Below are 24,265 nucleotides of genomic sequence, written 5' to 3'. Positions count from 1 at the left end.
TCTGAAATTGAGGCAATAATTAAGAGCCTACCAACCAAAAAAAGTCCAGGACCAGATGAATTCACAGCCAAATTCTACCAGAGCTACGAGCTGGTACCATTCCTTCTGAAACTATTCCAATCAACAGAAAAAGAGGGAATCCTCCCTAACTCATTTTATGAGGCCACCATCATGCTGATACCAAAGCCTGGTAAAGACACAACAAAAAGAATTTTAGACGTATATCCCTAATGAACATTGATGCAAAAATCCTGAATACTGGCAAACCAAATCCAGAAACACAATAACCATTCTGACTGGTGTAAGATGGCTTCTCATTGTGCATTTGATTTTTATTTATCTAACGATCATGGATGTTGAGATTTTTCTTACATGCTTTTTGGCCACAGGTGTGTCTTTTGAAAAGTGTCTGCTCATGTCCTTTGCCTACTTTAAATTTTTTTTTTCTTGTAAGTTTCCTATAGATACTGGACACATTAGACCTTTGTCAGATGCATAGTTTGTAAATATTTTCTCCCATTCTGTAAGTTGTCTGTTTATTCTGTTGATAGTTTCTTTTGCTGTGCAGCAGCTGTTTAGATTCCATTTGTCAGTTCTTGCTTTTGTTGCAATTGCTTTTGGCATCTACATCATGAAATCTTTACCCATTCTTATATCCTGGGAAGATATTGCCAAGGTTGTCTTCTGGGGTTTCTATAGGTTTGAGTTTTGCATGTAAGTCTTTAAACCATCTTGAGTTGAGTTTTGTAAATGGTGTGAGGAAGGGGTCCAGTTCTAATCTTTTGCATATGGGTAGCCAGTTATCCCAGTACCATTTATTGAATAGGGAGTCCTCTCCCCGTAGCTTGTGTTTTAAGCTTTGTCAAAGATCAGATGGTTGTTGGTTTGTGGCCTTGTTTCTGAGTTCTCTATTCTCTTGCTCTAGGTGTCTGTTTTGAATGAGTGCCATGCTGTTTGGTTACTATAGCCCTGGAGTATAATAATCTTGATGTGGCCCCCAAATGGGAGGAAGTGCAATATACTTCGCCTAGAGAGTGAGATGGAGAATGCCAAAGATTTCTGGAGAGGTGTACTAAAGGCAGACCCTAGAGGGTTTGGCAGGGATAATAATCATTTCTACCAGTGTTGTTAAAAGATTTAGATTCAAAATCTCCCATAAATCATAGCAGGAACTACACAATCCATAAAAAGCAACCTAGTAAGATTTCAATGAGTAGGCTACTGATTAATCAGTATGTTTCCCCATAAGCCAGGAAAAGCCAATTCTAAAACAGAACGAGAGGAAACCTACTCCAAAAAGTGAGCCTAGAAATAAAGGCCTAGAATTAAAGGTTCACAACATGTGCAGTATCTGTGGTGAAGCGTTATCACACTCTTCAAACTGGACAAAAAGTTGGATGGAAGTCTCTACATGGTACACATGTAGATTTCACTTAAAATAGTAAAAAAAAAAAAAATCCCAATAATGACTTTTGTCAAGCTTTGTTGATTTATTGTTCTTGATATGCTGGTTCTATTGTTCATACTGCCCGATTCTGTGAGCTGCTGTACACAAAGTAAAGGATCTCCGTGCTAAAAGAGAAAAGAACAAGGCGGCCTCTACACTTCCACCATGTAAATCTCCTCACGAGTACCTCATTAATAAAACCTAAATGACAGGTGAATCTCAGATACCATGGAGTTTGTATACATACATTTTTGTTTTCCCACTTTACCAGCCAAAAGAAGACATTTGAAGAAGTTGGGATGAAAGCAAACAAGCCAACTACAGTATCCTTGGCTTCTGCAACATAAATTTAGGTTTTGCACCTTTACTTCAATACCCTTTCTCTTTCAATAGGTCTGTCCATTCAATTTATGTAAATTATGAAATTTCAATTGATGCAAATTAGAAATGGTTGGACTCTTTTCTGACACCTTATTTTTGCTAGCTAGGCTTCAACTTTTTCTTTCTCCCCATGTATAGTTAATTATTTGTGTTTGAGAGCTCCATTTAAAAATGTTTTTGAATTTACTTTTTCATTTTATTCATTTTTCTGACATAAGAGCACATCGTTCTTTTAGATCTTTGGATTACTCACATTTCAAATAATACGCTTAAATGTCAATTTCAATTTTCTCCACAGTATCTAATTCCTTTTTTAAGTACATCTACACATTTGCCACTCTCTACCATGCACTCAATTTTAGTTTTTCAATTACATTATTCCTCTTAAAACCTTTTAGAATATCCCTATAAAGACTTCAATCATGTAATTATATCTATATTAACTGATTCATCAAGCATAAATTGTAAATAGTTTGGTCTGCCAAGGAATGTATTGATTTTGTGAAGATATAAAAAAGTAAAGACATGTAAATACTAGTAGGAGGAGGCATCTATTAGTCAATTTCAACATCCACCTCCCCAATTTCTAGCTTTTATATTGTTATCAGTCTACATTGTCTCAGTTTTACATTTCTATTTTACTCATATCTTCATTTATTCATATATAGTCATATTTTCTCATGTGCTATTAAATGCTTTTACATATTATCAGGAACCTTTTCATTATCATTTCTCCAGGTAACCCTTGGTGGGTTAAGGTTTGTCCTCAACCTGTTTTATTGTGATGTATATATGGCTATTCTACTTTTCCTTTCTCTTAAATCTTAAAGAATGGCTTTGCTTTTTAAAAGATATTCCACTAAAATATTAAGTATTGCTCTATTTTTATCATTTAATATAAATAAAATTCAAAAATCAGCCTAATACTAGTATATTGTGATATTTTTGCCTAGATTTCCTAACAGACACAGTACCATATTTTTGCAGAACATATATAGATATAAAAAATACTATATCACATTTCGAAAAATGTCTGCATGTACATTTTCATTCCAATGATTTACATGTATTTTTCAACCCAGTATTTGTGTTTGACCTTTTTTGTTGGTTTCCAAATCCATCAAAACTTTTTAACCTCTAACTTTTATTATTTTCCTCAGGATTTTTAAGCCTTTTTCTGGTCCTTCATTGTTTTAAGCTGTTTCTCTTCATTTGTTCTTAACATTTTTTATTTAGCTTTTATCTTTTATTACCTAACATCTGTCACCTCAGTATTAATTTCTATTTTTGCTTGATACTGATTTCTTTGACCCTAATATGTAGCATTTCAATTATATTACAAAGAAATATTTCATTGCAACTTTATTTCAAGGGAACCAACTTTTCATAATTGTAGTAGATTCGTATGTTTTCTATTTTGCTTTTTTACTTTTGATATGATATTGTGTAAAATGAAATACTTTATTTAAATGTGTTTCCATTACTAGCTACCTATGTGTTTTAGGCAGAGTTTTGAAATGTGTTTAAAGCCTTTTGGATCCTTTATATATCCTATGTAGCTTTCATAGGACAGTAAGTGATGAAATGTTTTAAAGTCTTGTATATTCCTGTCCTATACATTATTACATGTCTGAGACCAAATTTGGCTGTTTTTATCATTTCTCTTAAACATCAGAACCTCATCCTCATCTCCATTTCTTTTCTGCAAACCTTGCTTTGAATTCTTCAGTGTCCCCTGTGTTTAGTTATCTAATAACACACGCAATTTAATTCAGACGGTTAAAGGATATTGTCTCTAATCTTTTTGCCTCTCTTGTCCTTACTGTGCCCCCAGTGACAAGCATAGGAAGGGGCACAAAGCAGGCACTTGACTGAATAAACCAATGCCTGGCAACATTTAGAATTTATAACGGGCAAATCGACTACTTCCTTATATTAAGAGAATTAAAACAATCACCTGAAAACAGTTAAAATGATAGCTCAGTTTGTTTACTGAAAACAAAGGAAGCATTTTTAAAAATTCCCTTGGTCTTTATAACCTTTCAGGACTAGCCCCTAATTACCTGCAAGGAAGCCCAAATTCCTGCGTGTTCCTTATGCTTTTTCCCCGTTGTGGAAAAACAAAGTGATTGCACACCTTTCTTTCCATTTCCTAATCCTCCATAATGCCTTGTATTTGGCTGGAGACTCAGAGTGGGAGAGCCTGAGATAAGAGATCGAGACAAGCAAGATGTGCAGGGGATTCCAGGGCAGGCCGGCCCACGACCTGGCCAGCCCTGCCACTGACTTGCTTTCCCATCCAGGTAAGCTACTTACAACTTCCAAGGTGAAACTATTAGAAAATTAAGAAAAAATAGACTTGTATACATTTAGGAGGCACAACATTTCCCTGGAGTTGAAGGGAACTATATTAAGTTCTATAGAACTTAAGATGCTTAAGTTATCATTGTGCTGCTCTATTCTGCCACAAAGATCTTGTGCTATAAATTTATTGTAGAATTTGCATGTTAAAACACACCCACACTCAAGCCACCACATTACTGTATTTGTGACTTGTTGCAGAAATGTTACTGTACATTTTTATTTTTCATATTTCAGCTGTGAATTTTTAAAATATCTCAACATTCAAAGGCATGAAGAGTTAGGTAGTGAATTGTTTACTAAAGTATCATTTTAAAAGACATTAAAAAGTATTTTACAAGTTTGAACATCTCATATATACTAATCAGGGTCAGCCTTAATGAAGCTTTGGTCTACTTAGAACAGAAACCTGCATATTAAGCTATTAAATGTTACTCAAGTCACTGAAGATTTCTAGTGCCATAATCTGATGAAAACAGGAGAGATGTTTCTCCTCAATAGATTGTCAATGTTTATGGTAAAAAAAAAAAAAAAAAAATTAACCAATGAAACGTGTTGTTCCTTGGCATGATTGCAACACAATTCTGGGAAAACACAAGTCTCAAAATTTCCATTGCAATTCAGTGAACTAAAGCAGCATTAAAGTAAATTATTATGAAAATTTAGTAAAAAGTCAGGTGAAACTAGATCCTGTTATCACATTGTTTAAAATATCAATTAAATGTTTAGATATGGAAAATGAAAATATAAAACAAGACACATGAATGGGTAAAGATCTAAACTATGAGCAAAGGCAATGAATAAAACATGGAAAGTAAAATTAGCTTTAGAAAAATGAAAACAATCTCTGAATAATTTTTTCTAATTAGGAAATTTATGGTTCATATGACAAATGAAAGGCTAAGGATCGGTAATGTGTAAGATTGTCTTGCATATTAATAAGATAGACATGTCAATTTTTAAAATGACACAAACATGTTAGTAAAGAATTTGTGGAAGACTTGTACATACAAAATAAGACAATGATAAAAAGCACCAAAATGTCCATTTTTTAATTTGTTGAATAACAGGCAAAAAATGTATGATTATCAGTGTTACTGTGAGTACAGTGGAAACACCAGTGCAGCCTTTTGTGATATGTCGGGATCATTCCCTGGTGGGTACAACCCGAATATATGAATATGAAAGGGACACTATTTAATAAAAATGTAAAAACTGATAAAGGAATTCCTTACAGATTCATTATAGTATTACTTTAGTAAAAAAAATCAGAAGAAATCTACATTGGAAATAAGAAAACTCTTAGATTCTGTTAAGGTAAAATATTATGAAGTTATATTCAAAACTGATATTTCTAAAAAGTATTTAAACACTGAAAATATGGATAACAAGTATATTTATGCAGATGTAGAGCTATATACAGCATGATTATATTGTATTTTTGTATCTATGTATCCATCTATATATTAAAAATATGTTCTCCCACAAAAGATGTGAGATGGATATGTTAATTATGACATGGTCATTCCACAATGTATACATGTAATGAAACATCTCACTGTAACCCCCAAATATATACATTTGTCAGTGAAATATTCAAAATCCTGGGTTCTACTTATTTTGAAAATTTTAATTATTCTGATTTGATTATACAACATATCAAAACATCACCCCATACCCTGTAAAAACATTTTTTGAGTTGGTTAAAAAAACTGAAATTTTACAAAGAACAAACTTTTACAATAAATAAAATGTGGTGGGATTAGAGATACCTTTCTTTTAGTTATATCTATGTCTTAAATTATCTATAGCACTCACAAATAGAGTGAAAAGATGTTTTAAAAGATGAAAACCATGACATGAGAACTACATGACAAATGCACAAGCCTCAGTAACCAACTGGATCAACTGGAAGAAAGTATCAGCGATTGAAGATCAAATGAATGACATGAAGTGAGAAGAGAAGTGTAGAGAAAAAAAAGAGTAAAAAGAAATGAACAAAGCCTCCAAGAAATATGGAATTATGTGAAAAGACCAAACCTACATCTGATTGGTGTGCCTGAAAGTGATGAGAAGAATGAAACCAAGTTGGAAAACACTCTGCAGGATATTATCCAGGAAAACTTCCCCAACCTAGCAAGGCCAGGCCAACATTCACATTCAGGAAATACAGAGAATGCCACAAAGATACTCCTGGAGAAGAGCAACTCCAAGACACAAAATCGTCAGATTCACCAAAGCTGAAATGAAGGAAAAAATGTTAAGGGCAGCCAGAGATAAAGGTCAGGTTACCCACAAAGGGAAGCCCGTCAGATTAACAGCAGATCTCTCAGCAGAAACTACAAGGCAGAAGAGAGTGGGGGCCAATATTCAACATTCTTAAAGAATTTTCAACCCAGAATTTCATATCCAGCCAAACTAAGTTTAATAAGTGAAAGAGAAATGAAATCCTTTACAGACATGCAAATGCTTAGAGATTTTGTCACCACCAGGCCTGCCCTACAAGAGATCCTGAAGGAAGCACTAAAAATGGAAAGGAACAACTGGTGCCAGCCATTGCAAAAAAAAAATGCCAAAATATAAAGATCATTGATGCCAGGAAGAAACTGCATCAACTAACGGGCAAAATAATCAGCTAATATCACAATGACAGGATCAAGTTCACATATTATATTAACCTTAAATGTAAATGGGCTAAATGGTCCAATTAAAAGACACAGACTGGCAAATTGGATAATGAGTCAAGACCCATCAGTTTGCTGTATTCAGGAGACCCATATCTCACTTGCAGACACACAAATAGGCTCAAAATAAAGGGATGGGGGAAGATCTACCAAGAAAATGAAACAAAAAGGGGTTGCAATCCTAGTCTCTGATAAAACACACTTTAAACCAACAAAGATCAAAAGAGACAAAGAAGGCCATTACATAATGGTAAAGGGATCAATTCAACAAGAGCAGCTAACTAACCTAAATATATATGCACCCAATACAGGAGCACCCAGATTCATAAAGCAAGTCCTTAGAGACTTACAAAGAGACAGACTCCCATACAATAATAATGGGAGACTTTAACACCCCACTGTCAACATTAGACAGATCGAGACAAAGTTAACAGGATATCCAGGAATTGAATTCAACTCTGCAACAAGCAGACCTAATAGACATCTACAGAACTCTCCACCCTCAAATCAACAGAATATACATTCTTCTCAGCACCACATCACACTTATTCCAAAATTGATCACATTGTTGGAAGTAAAGCACTCCTCAGCAAATGTAAAGGAACAGAAATATTAACAAACTGTCTCAGACCACAGTGCAATCAAACTAGAACTCAGGACTAAGAAATTCACTCGAAACTGCTCAACTACATGGAAACTGAACAACCTGCTCCTGAATGAATACTGGGTACATAAAATGAAGGCAGAAATAAAGATATTCTTTGAAATCAATGAGAACAAAGGTACAACATACCAGAATTCCTGGGACACTTTTAAAGCAGTATGTAGAGGGAAATGTATAGCACTAAATGCCCACAAGAGAAAGCAGGAAAGATCTAAATTTGACACCCTAACTTCACAATTAAAAGAACTAGAGAAGCAAGAGCAGAGACATTCAAAAGTTGGCAGAAGGCAACAAATAACTAAGATCAGAGCAGAACTGAAGGAGTTAGAGACATAAAAAACCCTTCAAAAAAAGAAAAAAAAGTGAATCCAGGAGGTGGTTTTTTGAAAAGATCAACAAAATTGATAGACCACTAGCAAGACTACTAAAGAGAGAAGAATCAAATAGACACAATAAAAAATGATAGAGGATATCACCACTGACCCTACAGAAATACAAACTACCATCAGAGAATACTATAAACACTTCTACATAAACAAACTAGAAAATCTAGAAGAAATGGATAATTTCCTGGACACTTACACTCTCCCAAGACTAAACCAGGAAGAAGCTGAATCCCTGAATAAACCAATAGCAGGCTCTGAAATTGAGGCAATAATAGCCTACCAACCAAAAAAAGTCCAGGACCAGATGGATTCACAGCTGAATTCTACCAGAGGTACAAGGAGGAGATGGTACCATTCCTTCTGAAACTATTCCAAATCAATAGAAAAAGAGGGAATCCTCCCTAACTCATTTTATGAGGCCAACATCATCCTATTACCAAAGCCTGGCAGAGACACAACAACAACAAAAAAAGAATTTTAGACCAGTATCCCTGATGAACATCAATGCAAAAATCCTCAATAAAATACTGGCAAACTGGATCCAGCAGCACATCAAAAAGTTTATCCACCATGATCAAGTGGGCTTCATCCCTGGGATGCAAGGCTGGTCCAACATTCGCAAATCAATAAATGTAATCCAGCATATAAACAGAAGCAAAGACAAAAACCACATGATTATCTCAATAGACGCAGAAAAGGACTTTGACAAAATTCAACAGACCTTCATGCTAATATGGATGGAACGTATCTCAAAAGAAGAGTTATTTATAACAAACCCACAGCCAATATCATACTGAGTGGGCAAAAACTGGAGGCTTTCCCTTTGAAAACTGGCACAAGACAGGCATGCCCTCTCACCACTCCTATTCAACATAGTGTTGGAAGTTCTGGCTAGGGCAATCAGGCAAGGGAAAGAAATAAAGGGTATTCAGTTAGGAAAAGAAGAAGTCAAATTGTCCCTGTTTGCATATGACATGATTGTAATATTTAGAAAACCCCATTGTCTCAGCCCAAAATCTCCTTAAGCTGATAAGCAACTTCAGCAAAGTCTCAGGATACAAAATTAACGTGCAAAAATCACAAGCATTCTTATACACCAGTAACAGACAACCAGAGCCAACTTATGAATGAAGTTCCATTCACAATTGCTTCAAAGAGAATAAAGTACCTGGGAATCTAACTTACAAAGGGATGTAAAGGACCTCTTCAAGGAGAACAACAAACCACTGCTCAGTGAAATCAAAGAGGACACAAACAAATGGAAGAACATACCATGCTCATGGATAGGAAGAATCAATATCATGAAAATGGCCATACTGCCCAAGGTAATTTATAGATTCAATACCATCCCCATCAAGCTACCAACGAGTTTCTTCACTGAATTGGAAAAAACTGCTTGAAAGTTCATATGGAACCAAAAAAGACCCCACATTGCCAAGACAATCCTAAGTCAAAAGAACAAAGCTGGAGGCATCACACTACCTGACTTCAAACTATACTACAAGGCTACAGTAACCAAAACAGCATGGTACTGGTACCAAAACAGAGATATAGACCAATGAAACAGAACAGAGTCCTCAGAAATAATACCACACATCTACAGCCATCTGATCTTTGATAAACCTGAGAAAAACAAGAAATGGGGAAAGGATTCCCTATTTAATAAATGGTGCTGGGAAAATTGGCTAGCCATAAGCAGAAAGCTGAGACTGGATCCTTTCCTTACTCCTTATATGAAAATTAATTCAAGATGGATTAGAGACTTAAATGTTAGTCCTACTACCATAAAAACCCTAGAAGAAAACCTAGGTAGTACCATTCAGGACATAGGCATGGGCAAGGACTTCATGTCTAAAACACCAAAAGCAATGGCAACAAAAGCCAAAATTGACAAACAGGATCTAATTAAAGAGCTTCTGCACAGCAAAAGAAACTGCCATCAGAGTGAACAGGCAACCTACAGAATGGGAGAAAATTTTTACAATCTACTCATCTGACAAAGGGCTAATATCCAGAACCTACAAAGAACTCAAATTTACAATTTACAAGAAAATAACCCCATCAAAAAGTGGGCAAAGGATATGAACAGACAGTTCTCAAAAGAAGACATTCATACAGCCAACAGACACATGAAAAAAATGCTCATCATCACTGGCCACAGAAATGCAAATCAAAACCACAATGAGATACCATCTCACACCAGTTAGAATGGCAATCATTAAAAAGTCAGGAAACAACAGGTAGTGGAGAGGATGTGGAGAAATAGGAACACTTTTACACTGTTGGTGGGATTGCGAACTAGTTCAACCATTGTGGAAAACAGTATGGCGATTCCTCAAAGATCTAGAAGTACCATATGACCCAGCCATCCTATTACTGGGTATATACCCAGAGGATTATAAATCATGCTGTTATAAAGACACATGCACACATATATTTATTGCGGCACTATTCACAATAGCAAAGACTTGGAATCAACCCAAATGTCCATCAGTGACAGACTGGATTAAGAAAATGTGGCACATATACACCATGGAATACTATGCAGCCATAAAAAAGGATGAGTTTGTGTCCTTTGCAGGGACATGGATGCAGCTGGAAACCATCATTCTCAGCAAACTATCTCAAGAACAGAAAACCAAACACCACATGTTCTCACTTATAGGTGGGAACTGAACAATGAGATCACTTGGACACGGGAAGGGAAACATCACACACTGGGGCCTATCATGTGGAGGGGGGTGGGGGGAAGGGGGCGGGGGGCGGTATTGCATTGGGAGTTATACCTGATGTAAAGGACGAGTTGATGGGTGCTGACGGGTTGATGGGTGCAGCACACCAACATGGCACAAGTATACATATGTAACAACTCTGCACTTTATGCACATGTACCCTACAACTTAAAGTATAAAAATAAAATAAAAACAATGATGGAAAAACAAAAAAATATAAGAAAATAGAATTTTAGTGAATCTACTTGGAAGTTAATATTTGACATTTTCTGTATCAGGTACAATGGAGGCTTGGAATTAGCAATTAAACACATTTAAAACAGAGTTATACTGCATACACTTGAGCTTGGGACCATTGAATTTTTAACTTGCAATATGTCCACAATTTCCATCTCACTTTTCAGGATTTTGCAGTGGATCTCAATGGTTGCTCTGAAAGCAATGTTTTTTAAAGGCTATGATGAAATATCTAACTGAGGTTTTCTATATAGAGCCAATGTTTACTTGAGCAATCTTAATTCAAAAAGGTGTGCAAGATGGACTCTAATTTAACAATTTAGACCAAGTCTTTCACTTGGGTTGATACATTTACAATATTTTGCAATTTTGGTTTCTCCCACTGCAAAGAAATTCCCTAGCACTTAACCATTTAAATGGTTAGAGATAGGTAATTAAGGAATAATTTTCCTGTGGTGATGCTTGTGGTCTGTCAAAGGAATCAACTGCTAGCATGGCAGTAAAGGTTGCATCCAAACAGAGCATGGTTTACAATAATGGAAGCAGATGGTTTACCGAGTTAGGGAATGAGAACTGATTATTGATTTGCTATCTTTGTAACGACATCAGTGGAGAGTGATAATGGACTGTACCACTTGGAACAGAGTAAATAGCCATTTTTATGTTACATGCTTTCTTGCAAATTGACTACTAGCAGTGAGTAAAATATATAGCTGTCTCATATCTCAAAGCACTAAACAAATTGCACTAGAGGAACGCTGTGAAGCATGGTAGAACATTTGCTGATATTTACAACTTGAGCTCAGGCTACAAACTCCACATTAAAAAGTTCTCAATTCTCTGTTTATTTTTCAGTCATTTGGGTATTGCTTCCCTAATTTTTAGCTGCTGCAGTTATTTTGGAATAAGGCATAGTTGTTTTTTTACCTCACAACATTGAAGAATACTCTGGGGTTCTGATGAATTTTTCATTTCAGTGAAAAAATATAAGCTATTATCTGGGCTTGTATTTTTTGAAAAAGGAAAATTATCCATAGAAACATAATAGAAGTATCAAGATACAAGAATTACTTTAAAATGGTTCTTGAATAAAGACAGTGCTGATTACGGAGCAAAAATAAATAAAATTCTATTCAATTTCCTGGGGATAACTGAACACAAATATTGTCTAAATATATTCTGCTAATTCCAAGTCCAAAAATATAAAACATTCTATTTTAGACTCCAAAAACTTCCTAGAATCCACAAAGGAGAAGAGAGCACATCTCTGTCATATTAAACAAATTCAAATATTTTATCCAAAATGTATAAAACACTAAAAACAGGCCGGTGTGGTGGTTCATGCCTGTGACCCCAGCAGTTAGGGAGGCCAAGGATCACTTGAAGCCAGGAGTTTGAGATGAGCCTGGGCAACACAGCAGAGCTCGTCTTTACAAAAACATGAACTAGCCAGGCGTGGTGGTGGCACATCTGTCGTCCCAGCAACTCAGGAGGCTGAGCTGGGAGAACTGCTTGAGGCTAGGCGTTTGAGGTTAGAGAGAGCTAGGATTGTGCCACTGCACTCCAGCCTGGGTGACAGAGCAAGACCCTGTCTCTAAAAAAGAAAAGAATAAGTAAAACATTTATAACAAACATCTAGAGCATTTCTCGTGTCCATAGCTCGTAGGTGCCTGGCTTAATCCATCGTGACATTTTACCTGGTTGTTCCACGAACTTTCCCACGATCTCCCTGCTGTCTCGTGAATCCCCCCGTCTAGTCTCAACACAACCATCCAAGTCACAGTGGGACCCCGCATCACGCCACTTTCCACTTGAAACCCTGCCGTTGTGCTTCACATCACGCGTTAAGGCCCGTCACGTTCTGAACGTTTCATCCTCTGAAATCATCTCCTGCCAACTCCAGCCTGTTTGTCCCTGGGCTGCAGCGACGGTCGCTTCCTTGCTTGTCCTCTGTCCCCACTTTGCAAGAGCCCTGAGCCCAGGCCTTTGCGTCTGCTGCTCCCCTGCCTGGGCTCCTCCTCCATCCATGCAAGGCCATCCCCTCATGTCCTTCAGGCTTTGCTCAAAAGCCACCTGCTCAGAGGAGCCTATTCTGGTCCTAGGATTGTTTTTCTTCACTTTTCTTCACACCGTCTGACACACTACACTGTGTTTTGTGTTTATCTCAAGCTGGAAAGTAAACTTCATGTGAATAAGGGGTGTTGCCGATTTTGTTAACTGAGAACTCTCACCATCTAAAAGAAACAACTGGCACATTGTAAATCTTGGTTGAATAAATCGTTTTTAAACACATGCAGCCAGCAAAAAGTGCAAATTATTTTTATGCTTTTTAAGATATATCTCTAGAATTCCTTCAAAACACCTCCTGATTTTATAAAAGGTGCTAAAGAGAAATAATTTTCATGTCAGGCACTTGTGTTTAGCGTCAATGCAAAATTGACAAAAAATGGGATCCACTCACATTTGATTAAAAAAAAAAACTTCATTCTAAGAAACAAAAAGAAATCACAAGTTTGAGATCAGACAGCAATATAACTTACTTCTAAATCATTAGTTTATATACAGTACAAATTTGAGAATTATGCTGTGGTTTAAAATAAATATACCTAGAGTAACTAAGATGTCAGCATAATTCACAAAAAAGGATCAACTCTCCACTTCCTCTGCCTTCTGAATCTGTCCTTGCTACGACAGGTCTTCACTCAGGTAGGTTTCCAAGTAGGTTGAAATAACTTTAGCTTCAAGTGTTATTACACATCCAGAGATTGTACTGTAGATGTTAATAGTTAGAATTCACCTTACGTTAAACAGACAAAAAGAAAATCATTGTGTATGATTTGTTGCAGAATTCCATCTGCCTTTTATGATTAGAATAGTTGTCTTAAATAATGCCATAGGGCTTAATTTGCTGCTTAAATTGAATGATGCTGTAATCCTTAGTTTAATGTTAAATATAACCATATGGGCAGAATAATCTTCCGTCTCCAGCAAAAGGTCCTCATGTGCTAACATCTGGAACCAATGAATATGCTCTCTTAAGTGGCAAAGACTTTGCAGGTGTGATTAAGAATTCTGAGATGAGATTATTCTGAATTATGCTGTTGGACTCAATGTAAACACCACAAGGCCTTACACAGGAGAGGGGAGGCAGGAGAGTCAGACGTGATATGAAAACAGGTCGGGTCTGGGGGACTCAGTCGGTCTCCGGGTTTGACGATAGAGGGGACCCCAAGCCAAGGAATGTAGGTGGTCTCTAGAAACTGGAGACGGCTAAGAAAGATTCTCTTACAACCTCGTAGAAAAGAAGGTAGTCTTCCCAACATCGTGATTTCAATGCAGCGAGACCAGCTTCCAACTTCTGACCTCCAGGCTGTGATATTATAAAAACTTGGTCATTTGGTACCACAGCCATAGGGAACTTCTACGCCAATAAATGATTTTCTTAGTTTTTAGACAAAATGGAGACGTGTTGCAACAATAAATGGGCCAGCACTTGTGTAGTGCTTGCTGGGTCCCAGGCACCACGGCACGGGTGCCAACGTCTCCACCTGCTCCTCACAGCACCTCCACGGCTCCATCACTGGACTTATCCCCACCTCACAGTTGGCAAAACTGAGGCTCGGAGTCAGGTGGGAGAGCTGGACCCAGGCTCAAGGACTCAGCTTTTGTTTTTCCTGCTTTCTGCCTTAGCTACTCCCCAAAGACAATATCCCTTTGAGCATCACTTAAGTTTACAACCAACAAAAGAGAAGCTAAATGAATACAGGGTACAAGGCCATAAACACACTCAAGGAAAATTTGAATTTCTGATCACAAGTTGTCAAAGTAATAAAGTGACAAAATGAAGTTAATTTTCCAGAAACTCAAAATTCTCCCTAACTCCTGGGCAATTCTCAGTCATTACACGCCTGCCTGCAGGTGTCTGGCTTTATATTGGGGTCCATGAAAAAAAAAAAATCTCAAATGTACCCCAAGAAAGGTCTTGCCAATGCCCCTCACACATGTCACTACTGTGAGACTGCGGGGGGCAATGCCCCATTCGACAGGCACGTCTCCAGTCACACACAGCGTTGCTGCTGTTAACACACAGCCCTATGCATTCTATGCCCTGTTGGGATTTCAGATTTGAAGATCTCTAATGTGGCAGAGTTCACCTAAGGAGAGAACAACTCCGATGTCTCTAGCATAAAGACAAGACAAATATATATTTAAGGTAATGGATATCAATTACATTGATCTGATCTTTACAAATCATATGACTGTATTATGTGTACCTTACAAAAAAAACAGAATGACCCTTGATTAGTTGAAATAAATTCATTTCAAAAAAGTTACAGAAATGTGAACTGAATTTAAATACTCATGCAATGCATTGAAATGGTACTAGAGTGATCCTATTAATGATTTATGAAACATTTTTTCAACATAATTGCCCTTGTATACAATGTTTTCCCAGGTACTGAAGACCCCCAATGGGCAGGAGAGAGATTTTTTAAACAGTTTTAAAAGACAATTTAAAGGGCCAATGCCGTAGTCAGACTTTACTAGTCTTATGTTTAATTTTGTTGTAACACACTAGATCACTTTCTTAGAAGTTCCCTAAAGTTGGGGGTATGGGGGAACTCTAAGTTACAGGACAGTCTACTATGGATCAAGGACAGTCATGGGACCATTTTTGATATGATTATTCACAACTTGAGCCAGATCAGATTATCTAGACTTATTGAACTAAACATCTTTGGAAAACTAAAGGTGTTTTTGGCCTCTTTTGCCAATCAAGTGGTCTTTTCAGGCCTCTCAGGTGGAGTCAAAATCTCATCACTCCCTCCTAATACGTGTCTATCACTGTGCAGTTAGGATCACATTCTTCTTACTCTTATGAGGCGATGAAATACAGTGAAACGTGAATACCCTCAGCTGGGCACTGGCTTGCCAGAGGCAGGGGGCTTGAACTTAATTTTATTCTTTCCTAGGGCATGCAACCATGAAGCTTCCTGAAATAGCAATGTAGAATGGCCACAATGCAGAAATAGTTTGTCAATCTTATTCAACGAACTTCTACGTGAGAGCTGGGTTGTATTCAACATTGATAAAGGGGGGAACCTCAAACTGCTGGTGGAAATTAGAATAGGTTTTCTGTCTTGTTTTCTGTTTTGTTTTTTGTTTTTTGGTTTTTTTTTTTTTTTGAGAGAGCACCAAATCAATGCCAGGAGTTTAAAAAATATGTACAAGCTTTCACTCCTAGGAAACTAGGAAAGTGTAGTATGGAAATAATCAAATGAGTGGACAACTTATTTAAAAAACCCATCCCGGTATTTTGCAATAAGAAAGTGAAAGTAACCTAAGCATCTGCCAACTGGACACATACTAGATAATTTAGGTTTTAGTACATAATAGAGTTCTAAGTGACCACTGGAATGTAAGGTGATCTACATTCATCACCATATAGTAGGTTCATTGTATTCTTAAGTGAAAAGGTGGCATATTTTGAATCTCTATAATATATATACATGTGCACGTGTGTGTATATATGTATGTATATATATGTATGTAATCTCTTTACAACTCTACTCTCTACCTTTGAACTGAAATCCCTTAATACATATACAGCATGTATTATAATTCTGTCCTGTCCTTAGAAATAATCAAAAGGAAGATTTTTAGTTTTTCAAATTACACAAAGCCATTATTTCCAAGCATCCCCGCCTTGGGCCAAAATTATCCTTTCTCCCTTTGAAGTCGTTTTCCCACAGTTGATCCAGGGAGACAGCAAAGCAGTTCTCTTCATTAAACCTTCATATTCAGAAGCTGAGGCACAAAGATATAGTTTTAACTATGTTCAAAACATGTTTTCTGATTAATTTTTCCAAGTTTATAGAATACTTAACATCACTGATCATTTCAATTAAGCACTTTGGAATTCCAGGGAAAGAATTTTGACGACATCAGCTGACATATGTAATCCTAAACCTTGCAAGTAAATTCAGTGATGAGTTTTCTGCTTCCACCCTTGAGCAAATGCCCCTAATGGAACTTACCCCCTGCCGTTTGCTTCGAAGAAAGAATGTATGAAGAATCTAGCGAAAGCCAATGATTTTTTTTTTTTTTTTTTTTTAACATAAGCTGCAATTTAAAAACAGTTAGAAATCACTTAGTGAAGCCGGAAATTAAGTATAGTTTTTGGGTTTTTTTTTTTTTTTTTTGCTTCTAGCATCACCCCGACTTGCAGTTCTATATGAGCCTGTACAAGTCATCTAACTTTGTTAATCTCCAGTTTCCATGACATCTCTTCAAACCTGAGATGGCAAGTTTTTTTTTTTTTTTTTTAAGGATTTTTAGAAACTAGAGTTTGTACTTTGGGGTAACTACGCCTTCTAAAGTGAAATAACTTTTCATTCATTTCTTACACTCATTTATTAAGGGCAGATTTTCTATCAGGATAGTTTTTAGGTCCTTGGGATGCATCACAAGATAAAGATCCTTGTTTTTAGGTTTGTGATGATTTAATAAAACCAAAGCAACTTAAAGTGCTCATAAAAATACAATGTGAAATAACCAGAGTTGAAGCTACAGGTATTTATTTACCATTTTATATTCTTAACTAGTTGTATAAACCAAAGGAATGTAGTCAAAACAAACTAAATGTTTTCTTGGCCTTTGATGACCTGGGATTTAGAAGGAAGCATACAGTGAAATGCTGGAAAATGTGTGCATGGTCTCGGGAGTCACCCAGGTTTAAGAAATCTACCCTCGATACAATCCAACTGGAAAAAAGCTTAAAAATGCATCTGGCTTTTATCATTTGTGTAAGAATCAGCCTATTAACTAAATAAGCTATCAATGCCATACGATTATCTATTAATACAATTGTTTCATGTATGGAACTTTGTCGAGTCAGGACCTGACGTTTTGGTCATTTGGCTTTCACATAGTTGTCAGAATTCTCAGACTTCATTTAAAGTCAGTTTGACTTGACAGGGATGTTCTATCACTTTAATTTTTTCAATTTTCAGTTTTTAATTTTTGTGGATACAGAAGTCTGCATTTTCTTTGTTATCTAATTACCTTCAGTTTCTCTGATCATTCCTTTTTGCCCGATATCTTCCTGAGTATTGAATAAGGCAGTTAAATAAGGTATTTAATAAGTATATTTTATGCTTTCTTCTATTACAATTTTATATTGCATAAATAGAAGCTTGCTGTATAAATAAAACAAGTCTCTAGAAGCAAGCGTTCAGTGAACTTTATATCCATACCCCTCACCTGCAGAAAGACCCCACAGGGAATCCGATTACCCCTCGACGTGGGTCATTGGCTCCTCGCTAGACCAGCCTAACTGGCCTCCATCAGCAAATGAACATGGCTTTCAACAGCATGTTGCTCTGAAGGGACCTTTGTCCCCAGGTCATATGAGGGTTAAGCTGGCAGCTGCACATCGTGCCATGTGCTTCTCCCCTTTGGGTTTTTGAGACAGTCTTGCTGTTGCCAAGGCCGGAGTGCAGTGGCACGATCTCGGCCCATTGTAGCCTCCACTCTGAGTTCAAGCATTTCTCCTGCCTCAGCCGACCAAGTAGCTGGGATTACAGGCATGTGCCAACCACGCCAATTTTTTGTATTTTTAGTAGAGACAGGGTTTCGCCATGTTGGCCAGGCTAGTCTCAAACTCCTGGCCTCAAGTGATCCACCTGCTTCTGCCAACCTAAAATGCTGGGATTACAGGCCTGAGCCACTGTGCCCGGCCGCTTCTCCCCTTTGTAGATTATCAAGTATCATGGCTTGGCACAAAACACCAGAGGTTAGAAGACGTAGTTCTGAAGCCACACCTGCCTCTCGCTTGAATGGGGCAATAATTTGCTGGGAACATCAGCTTCTTCATCTCCCATGGGGCCAATTCTTTAATATTTTGTGAAGATCAGAATCAAAAATCAGATAATGTAGTTAAATGTTTTCAAAACTAGGGATGGTCCTGGGGAGTCTATGTTTTCCTCATTACTTGGATTAGTGCATGCCATGTTTCAGGTATACAATAATATTAAGTTACTAAATTATGTATATTACTAAAATAATTCATATATTTTAATAAGCAAATCTGGTGACCACAAATTACCTTATAAAGAATTTGCTGAGATGACTGGGGAAAAATCCTTGGTCACTCCCTTTTACAGTGGGACTAGTTTTATGTGTGAAGAGTGGGTACCCACCATGTGTAAAATGAGATTTAAATTTTTTAAAGTTATATTAAAGAGCCTACAACAAGAAAAGTGCACACGTCAACAGTGGAAAGATTGGTAAATCACCAGGAAAAGAACATGTTGATGTAACCACCACGGAGTTGGTTGAATAGACTCTTAAACATTGAATAAGTCACCTCCTTCCACGTCCCGGATCACTCAAGTCCATAATATCCCTAGAAACTTGTCAAGATGCACCTCACTTATTGCTTCAGGAATACTTTTGAAATGTCTGTCAGTGTTAGTTAAATATTCTAGCTAAATGTGCAGAGAATTAATCTTGGAAATAACAAAAGTCCTATTTTTTAATATATAGCAACTGAGGAAATGGGAACAAAAACACACATCTCCCAGAATAGAGCAGAGGCAGTGTGAATTGGAGGAGTGTTGTAGAGGGAAGAAAGATCAAGGGGTGCTAGATAAGGCAGGAGAATGCAGAAGGGGGAGGGCATTGGTGCAGATAACAAAGGAATTACATGTGAATGGAGCTGAATTGAAACAACACTGAGGATATTTCATAGATGAATCCTGGTCCATTTCTTCACTTAATCCCTCCAGGACATTCTTCCATCTCTTTTCCATGTGTTTGGTTTCAGGGTCAAGATCAAATTATTAGGGACCTTCTGAATAAAAAACCTAGAGATTAGCATGTTGAAGGGAATATTATCTACATCAACAATGGAAGAAACATTGTTCCTTCTGTGTTGACACTAGAACATAAGGAACCTTTGCTTAGTCTTCGTCAACTGTGTAACCACTTTGTCCAGTGTTATTCTAAACCTTGTATCAATAAAACACCAGATCCCTCAATATTTTTTATTTCTATTTCAGGACCTTACACACAGAAGCAGCTAAAGTTAAATGGTGGGGTGAGTGCAGTCTTGGCTTATTTATTCCACCAGTCACACGTCTATCAAAGCACCACACCCAACTCCAACTCATTACAGAAATACTTGTCTTTAGCATATCAGTGAAGATGTTGAGAATAAGAAAATTGAGCAACCTATTCCAAAGGGAACTAAGTTAGCTAATGTAGAATGAATAAACCAAGACATTTTATCTATTACCATTTAAGCGTAAATGGCAGTTTTGTAGGTTTTTGGCCATGTAACAATCTTAATGGCAGAGTCAATTTTCAATCAATGAATCAATATTTATTTCCAGGAATATATTGGACTCCATGGGAATAAAGACAGGGCAAGTATTTATAATGTTTTATCACTTACCACTGGAAAGAACATTCATAAAATGTAAGACTACAGAATCAAAATACGATAGTATCACCTTCCTAAAAGTTTTCTAAACAAAACTGCTACCCGTTTAGCACTGGAAAATATTTTACTTGTATTGAATGTTTGAAAGTAAATCAAGGAGGTGGCAAATGCTCCGATTTCCATTCAGAGGATGGTCAGCAATGCAGACAGAAGGATCATGATCACAGGTTAACACGGGCACTCCAGAGGGCGGCTGGGCTTGCCAGGAACGGTTTCTAGGGCTGCCTGCCTGAGAATGCCCTCTGGAAAGGTTTCTTGGTGAATCCAGTTGAACAAGTTGGCTAATGCAGAGATGCTCCCCAGCTTTGCTTTGTTCCCAAGTAATCCTTGCAACAGGATTTTGCCTGTTAATTTTGAATTAGCTAAAAGTGACACTGAACAGTCCTCAGAAGCAATACCGTATTTTCTGGAATAGCTGCGTTATTGGTTGCAGCACCGCGGAGGTTTGCAGAGTCCCCACTAGTCCTCCCTGATCACAGTCCCCACCCTGATGCCCTGGGAGTCCCCGCTAGTCCTTCCTGGTCACAGTCGCCACCCTGAGCTTCAGAACCAATACCGTATTTTCTAGAATAGCTGCATCATTAGCCGCAGCATCGCAGATGTTTGCGGAGTCCCCGCTAGTCCTTCCTGATCACAGTCACCACCCTGATGCCCTGGGAGTCCCCGCTAGTCCTTCCTGGTCACAGTCGCCACCCCGAGCTTCAGAACCAATACCGTATTTTCTGGAATAGCTGCATCATTGGCCGCAGCACCGCAGATGTTCGCCGAGTCCCCGCTAGTCCTTCCTGATCACAGTCCCCACCCTGATGCTCTGGGAGGAGCCACATCTCCCCAGCACTTTCCTCAGAGCCGCGGCCACCTCTTGATTCCTCAAGCTGTAGATGAGTGGGTTGAGCATGGGGGTGAGGATGGTGTAGAAGGCGGACACCACTTTGTCCTTCTCTGGGGTGTGGTAGGAGTGGGGCAGCACGTTGGTGTAGAAGGCCGCCCCGTAGAAAATGCTCACCACCATGACGTGGGAGGAACACGTAGCAAAGGCTTTGCGCCGGCCCTCGGCAGAGTTCATCCGGTGGACAGTCAGGAGGATGCGCGTGTAGGACACGGAGATGACGGACAGAGGGAGCAGCAGCATCAGCACGCAGCAGGCATACATCAGGGTCTCGTAGAGCGACGTGTCTGTGCACGACAACCTCAGCACGGCTGGGATCTCAGAAAAAGTGATTGATCTCTCGGGAGCTACAGAAGGGGAAACTCAGTGACAGGAGTCAGCATGAACCCATCCAAGGAGCCGCCCACCATGAATAAGCAGAGCCTGCGGTTCATGAGGAGAGGGTACCGGAGAGGGTGGCACACAGCCACGTACCGGTCATAGGCCATGAGACCCAGCAGGAAGAATTCCCCTCCAATCAGGGTCAGGTAGAGGAAGATCTGAAGTGCGCAGCCCAGGAAGGAAATGGTCTTGTCCTGGGACAGGAGGTCCTGGAGCATCTTGGGGACCGTGATACAGATGTAGATGGTGTCCATGATGGAGAGCTGGCTGAGCAAGAAGTACATGGGAGTGTGCAGGCGGGAGTCCACATGGATGAGCAGAATCATGACCACGTTGGCTGCTATTGCCACCACAAAGATGGAGAAGACTATTGCAAAGAGAAGCCCGGGGAAGGCAGGATGGGTGATGAGGCCTATGAGGACGAAGTTAGTGGAGTTCTGGAGAAGGCCCTCCATGCCCATGGTCCATGAGAGCTCCGTGGGCTGTCAAGGCAGAAATCTGGCAGCTTATTTAATGACCTGACATGTAGGAAATAGTATGTCAGCAGCGTGTGATAAAGCAAAGATCACCTACTTCAGGATCATTTGAAATCCCAGTTTCAGTGTTAATGATCTGTATGATACTGGACAGAAAATTAATCTCAACTCAGTTTCATCATCTGTGAAAAGTCATCCTAGTTCTATACAGGCTGGATGTGAGATGTAAATGTAATAATTCATACAGTACCTGGTTTAGAATCGGCTTTTTATTTTGAACTATCTTCTGAATACATTTTATAATCCTTACCACTTTAGATTGTAAGTTTTCTGAGGGTGGTTACCGTGCCTTATTTCCCATTTTGCCTTGTAATACATGGTTTGGGTTTAAATTGCTCTCTATCTCCATTAAGATGATTGCATTAAGATCATACACAGACATTCTACCAATTTCGTAAGTCACAAGTAGATATCTAGATAACTGACTTTTTTGGCTGCTGTTACTAAACAGCCCTACGAAAGTCTGCAACCTCAAAAAGCAGTACAGATGGCCTCATTTGAGGTCAGGAGCTGCTGTCTTGTGGTTAGACTTTTGTCCTGCAAAGCGAGTTCATGCTTTAGTCATGGATTGCTGTGAGATCTTGTGTCTATTTGTTCTCACAGAATTTGGGGATCATAAATCTGGAAGGACCACCACAAACTGCTTCAGAGCAGGGCTTTAGTTTCCTTATCATGGTGGTCCCTTCTGGTTGACACCATGAATTCTGCTCGTTTTATGACTAAATACTGCATCATATCACTCAATGATGACCTAATATTCTCTTAAAATATTGTTTAGCCAAAATGCTAGCATTTCTGACAGTAGCATTCTGAAGCTGTTCTAGTGTTATCTCATCCTAGGAATCCACTGCTAGCTGCATTTTTTCCTCAAATTTCTCCACCATTTTGCTGATCCTTCAATGTCTCTAAGAATAACTACAGTTGGGAACAGTGGCTCACACCTGTGATCCTAGCACTTTGGGTGACCGAGGCGGGCAGGTCACTCAAAGTCAGGACTTCGAGACCAGCCTGGCCAACATGGTGAAACCTCATTTCTACCAAAAATATGAAAATTAGTCAGGTGTGATGGCAGGTGCCTATAAAATCCCAGCTACTCGGGAGGCTGAGGAAGGAGAATCGCTTGAACCCAGGAGGCGGAGGTTGCAGTGAGACGAGATCGTGCCATTGCACTCCAGCCTGGGGGACAAGAGTGAGACTTCGTCTCAAAAAATAAAACATCAAGAATCTATAGATGGTAAAGACATTTCTGAACTCAGAAGAAAGCAGTATCAAGCATTCCTTGAACTAAATGGAATAAATTCTCATGTTGAGTAACGTGAATGCGTGTTCTTTTGATATGTTCAGGGATATTGAGGGATGAATTGTTCCTTTTAGATTATGGTGTATCTCTTCTCATTTTAGTGACAGGATTACTGAAGAAACGTTTCTGTAAAACGTTTTGGCCACCAATACTACAAATATATCTGAATCTTTTAGTTCCAGAATAGTCAAATTTACAGTCTCTGAAGCATCAGTAAGGAATAAACTCCCCTTACATTGAAGCAAACAATAGAAACAGTAAACAGTTTTCCTTCTTAGTGCTCAAAGATGGAGATGTGAGTAATAGACCTAAAAAGATGAGTAAACTTTCAAAGGGAGAAGAAAAGCAATTTTTTTTGTTGGTCTGTGCTGAAACTTCAATTAGTCACACCTTGGTTGAGGAGAAAAAAAATACATGAGCATCAAATATTAACTCCTATCAAGCTTGGTAAGAGTCAGCTACTTTTGCCTTCTCTAATAGGTGGAAGATTTTCTTGTGATAGCCACAGCTTTGAGTCATGGGTCAAGAGACTATTTAAATATAAAATTCCATTTACAGTGGCTTTTGCAACAGCTTGTTGGAAATGAAAAGTATTAATCCGGCAGACAATAAGTTTATCTTGACCCATATCTATTGTTTCACTTAAATGCATTATGGGTATTACACAGTTACTATAGTGTTAGCTTACAATCATCCTTTAAAAATATACTTTGAGAAACTGAAATAGGTAAGAATGAGACAAATGAAAGTGACTTAAAATAA

The 24,265-nt window shown here is 38.2% G+C and overlaps 1 protein-coding gene across 1 annotated transcript; it reads right to left on the bottom strand.

The window, feature by feature from the left end:
- Positions 1-21,172: 21,172 nt before the first annotated feature.
- On the bottom strand, positions 21,173-22,139 carry LOC103247756 (olfactory receptor 2T2-like). The gene is given in 3 exon segments (XM_073011412.1): positions 21,173-21,608; positions 21,610-21,651; positions 21,653-22,139. Coding segments are annotated over 3 exon segments (954 nt in total). The 5' UTR covers positions 22,129-22,139.
- Positions 22,140-24,265: the final 2,126 nt, after the last annotated feature.

Source organism: Chlorocebus sabaeus, chromosome 25, assembly GCF_047675955.1.
Source record: "Chlorocebus sabaeus isolate Y175 chromosome 25, mChlSab1.0.hap1, whole genome shotgun sequence".
NCBI classification, from domain to species: domain Eukaryota; kingdom Metazoa; phylum Chordata; class Mammalia; order Primates; family Cercopithecidae; genus Chlorocebus; species Chlorocebus sabaeus.
The sequence above is the reverse complement of the archived record's forward strand: the minus strand, read 5'-3'. Positions and strand labels throughout refer to the sequence as shown.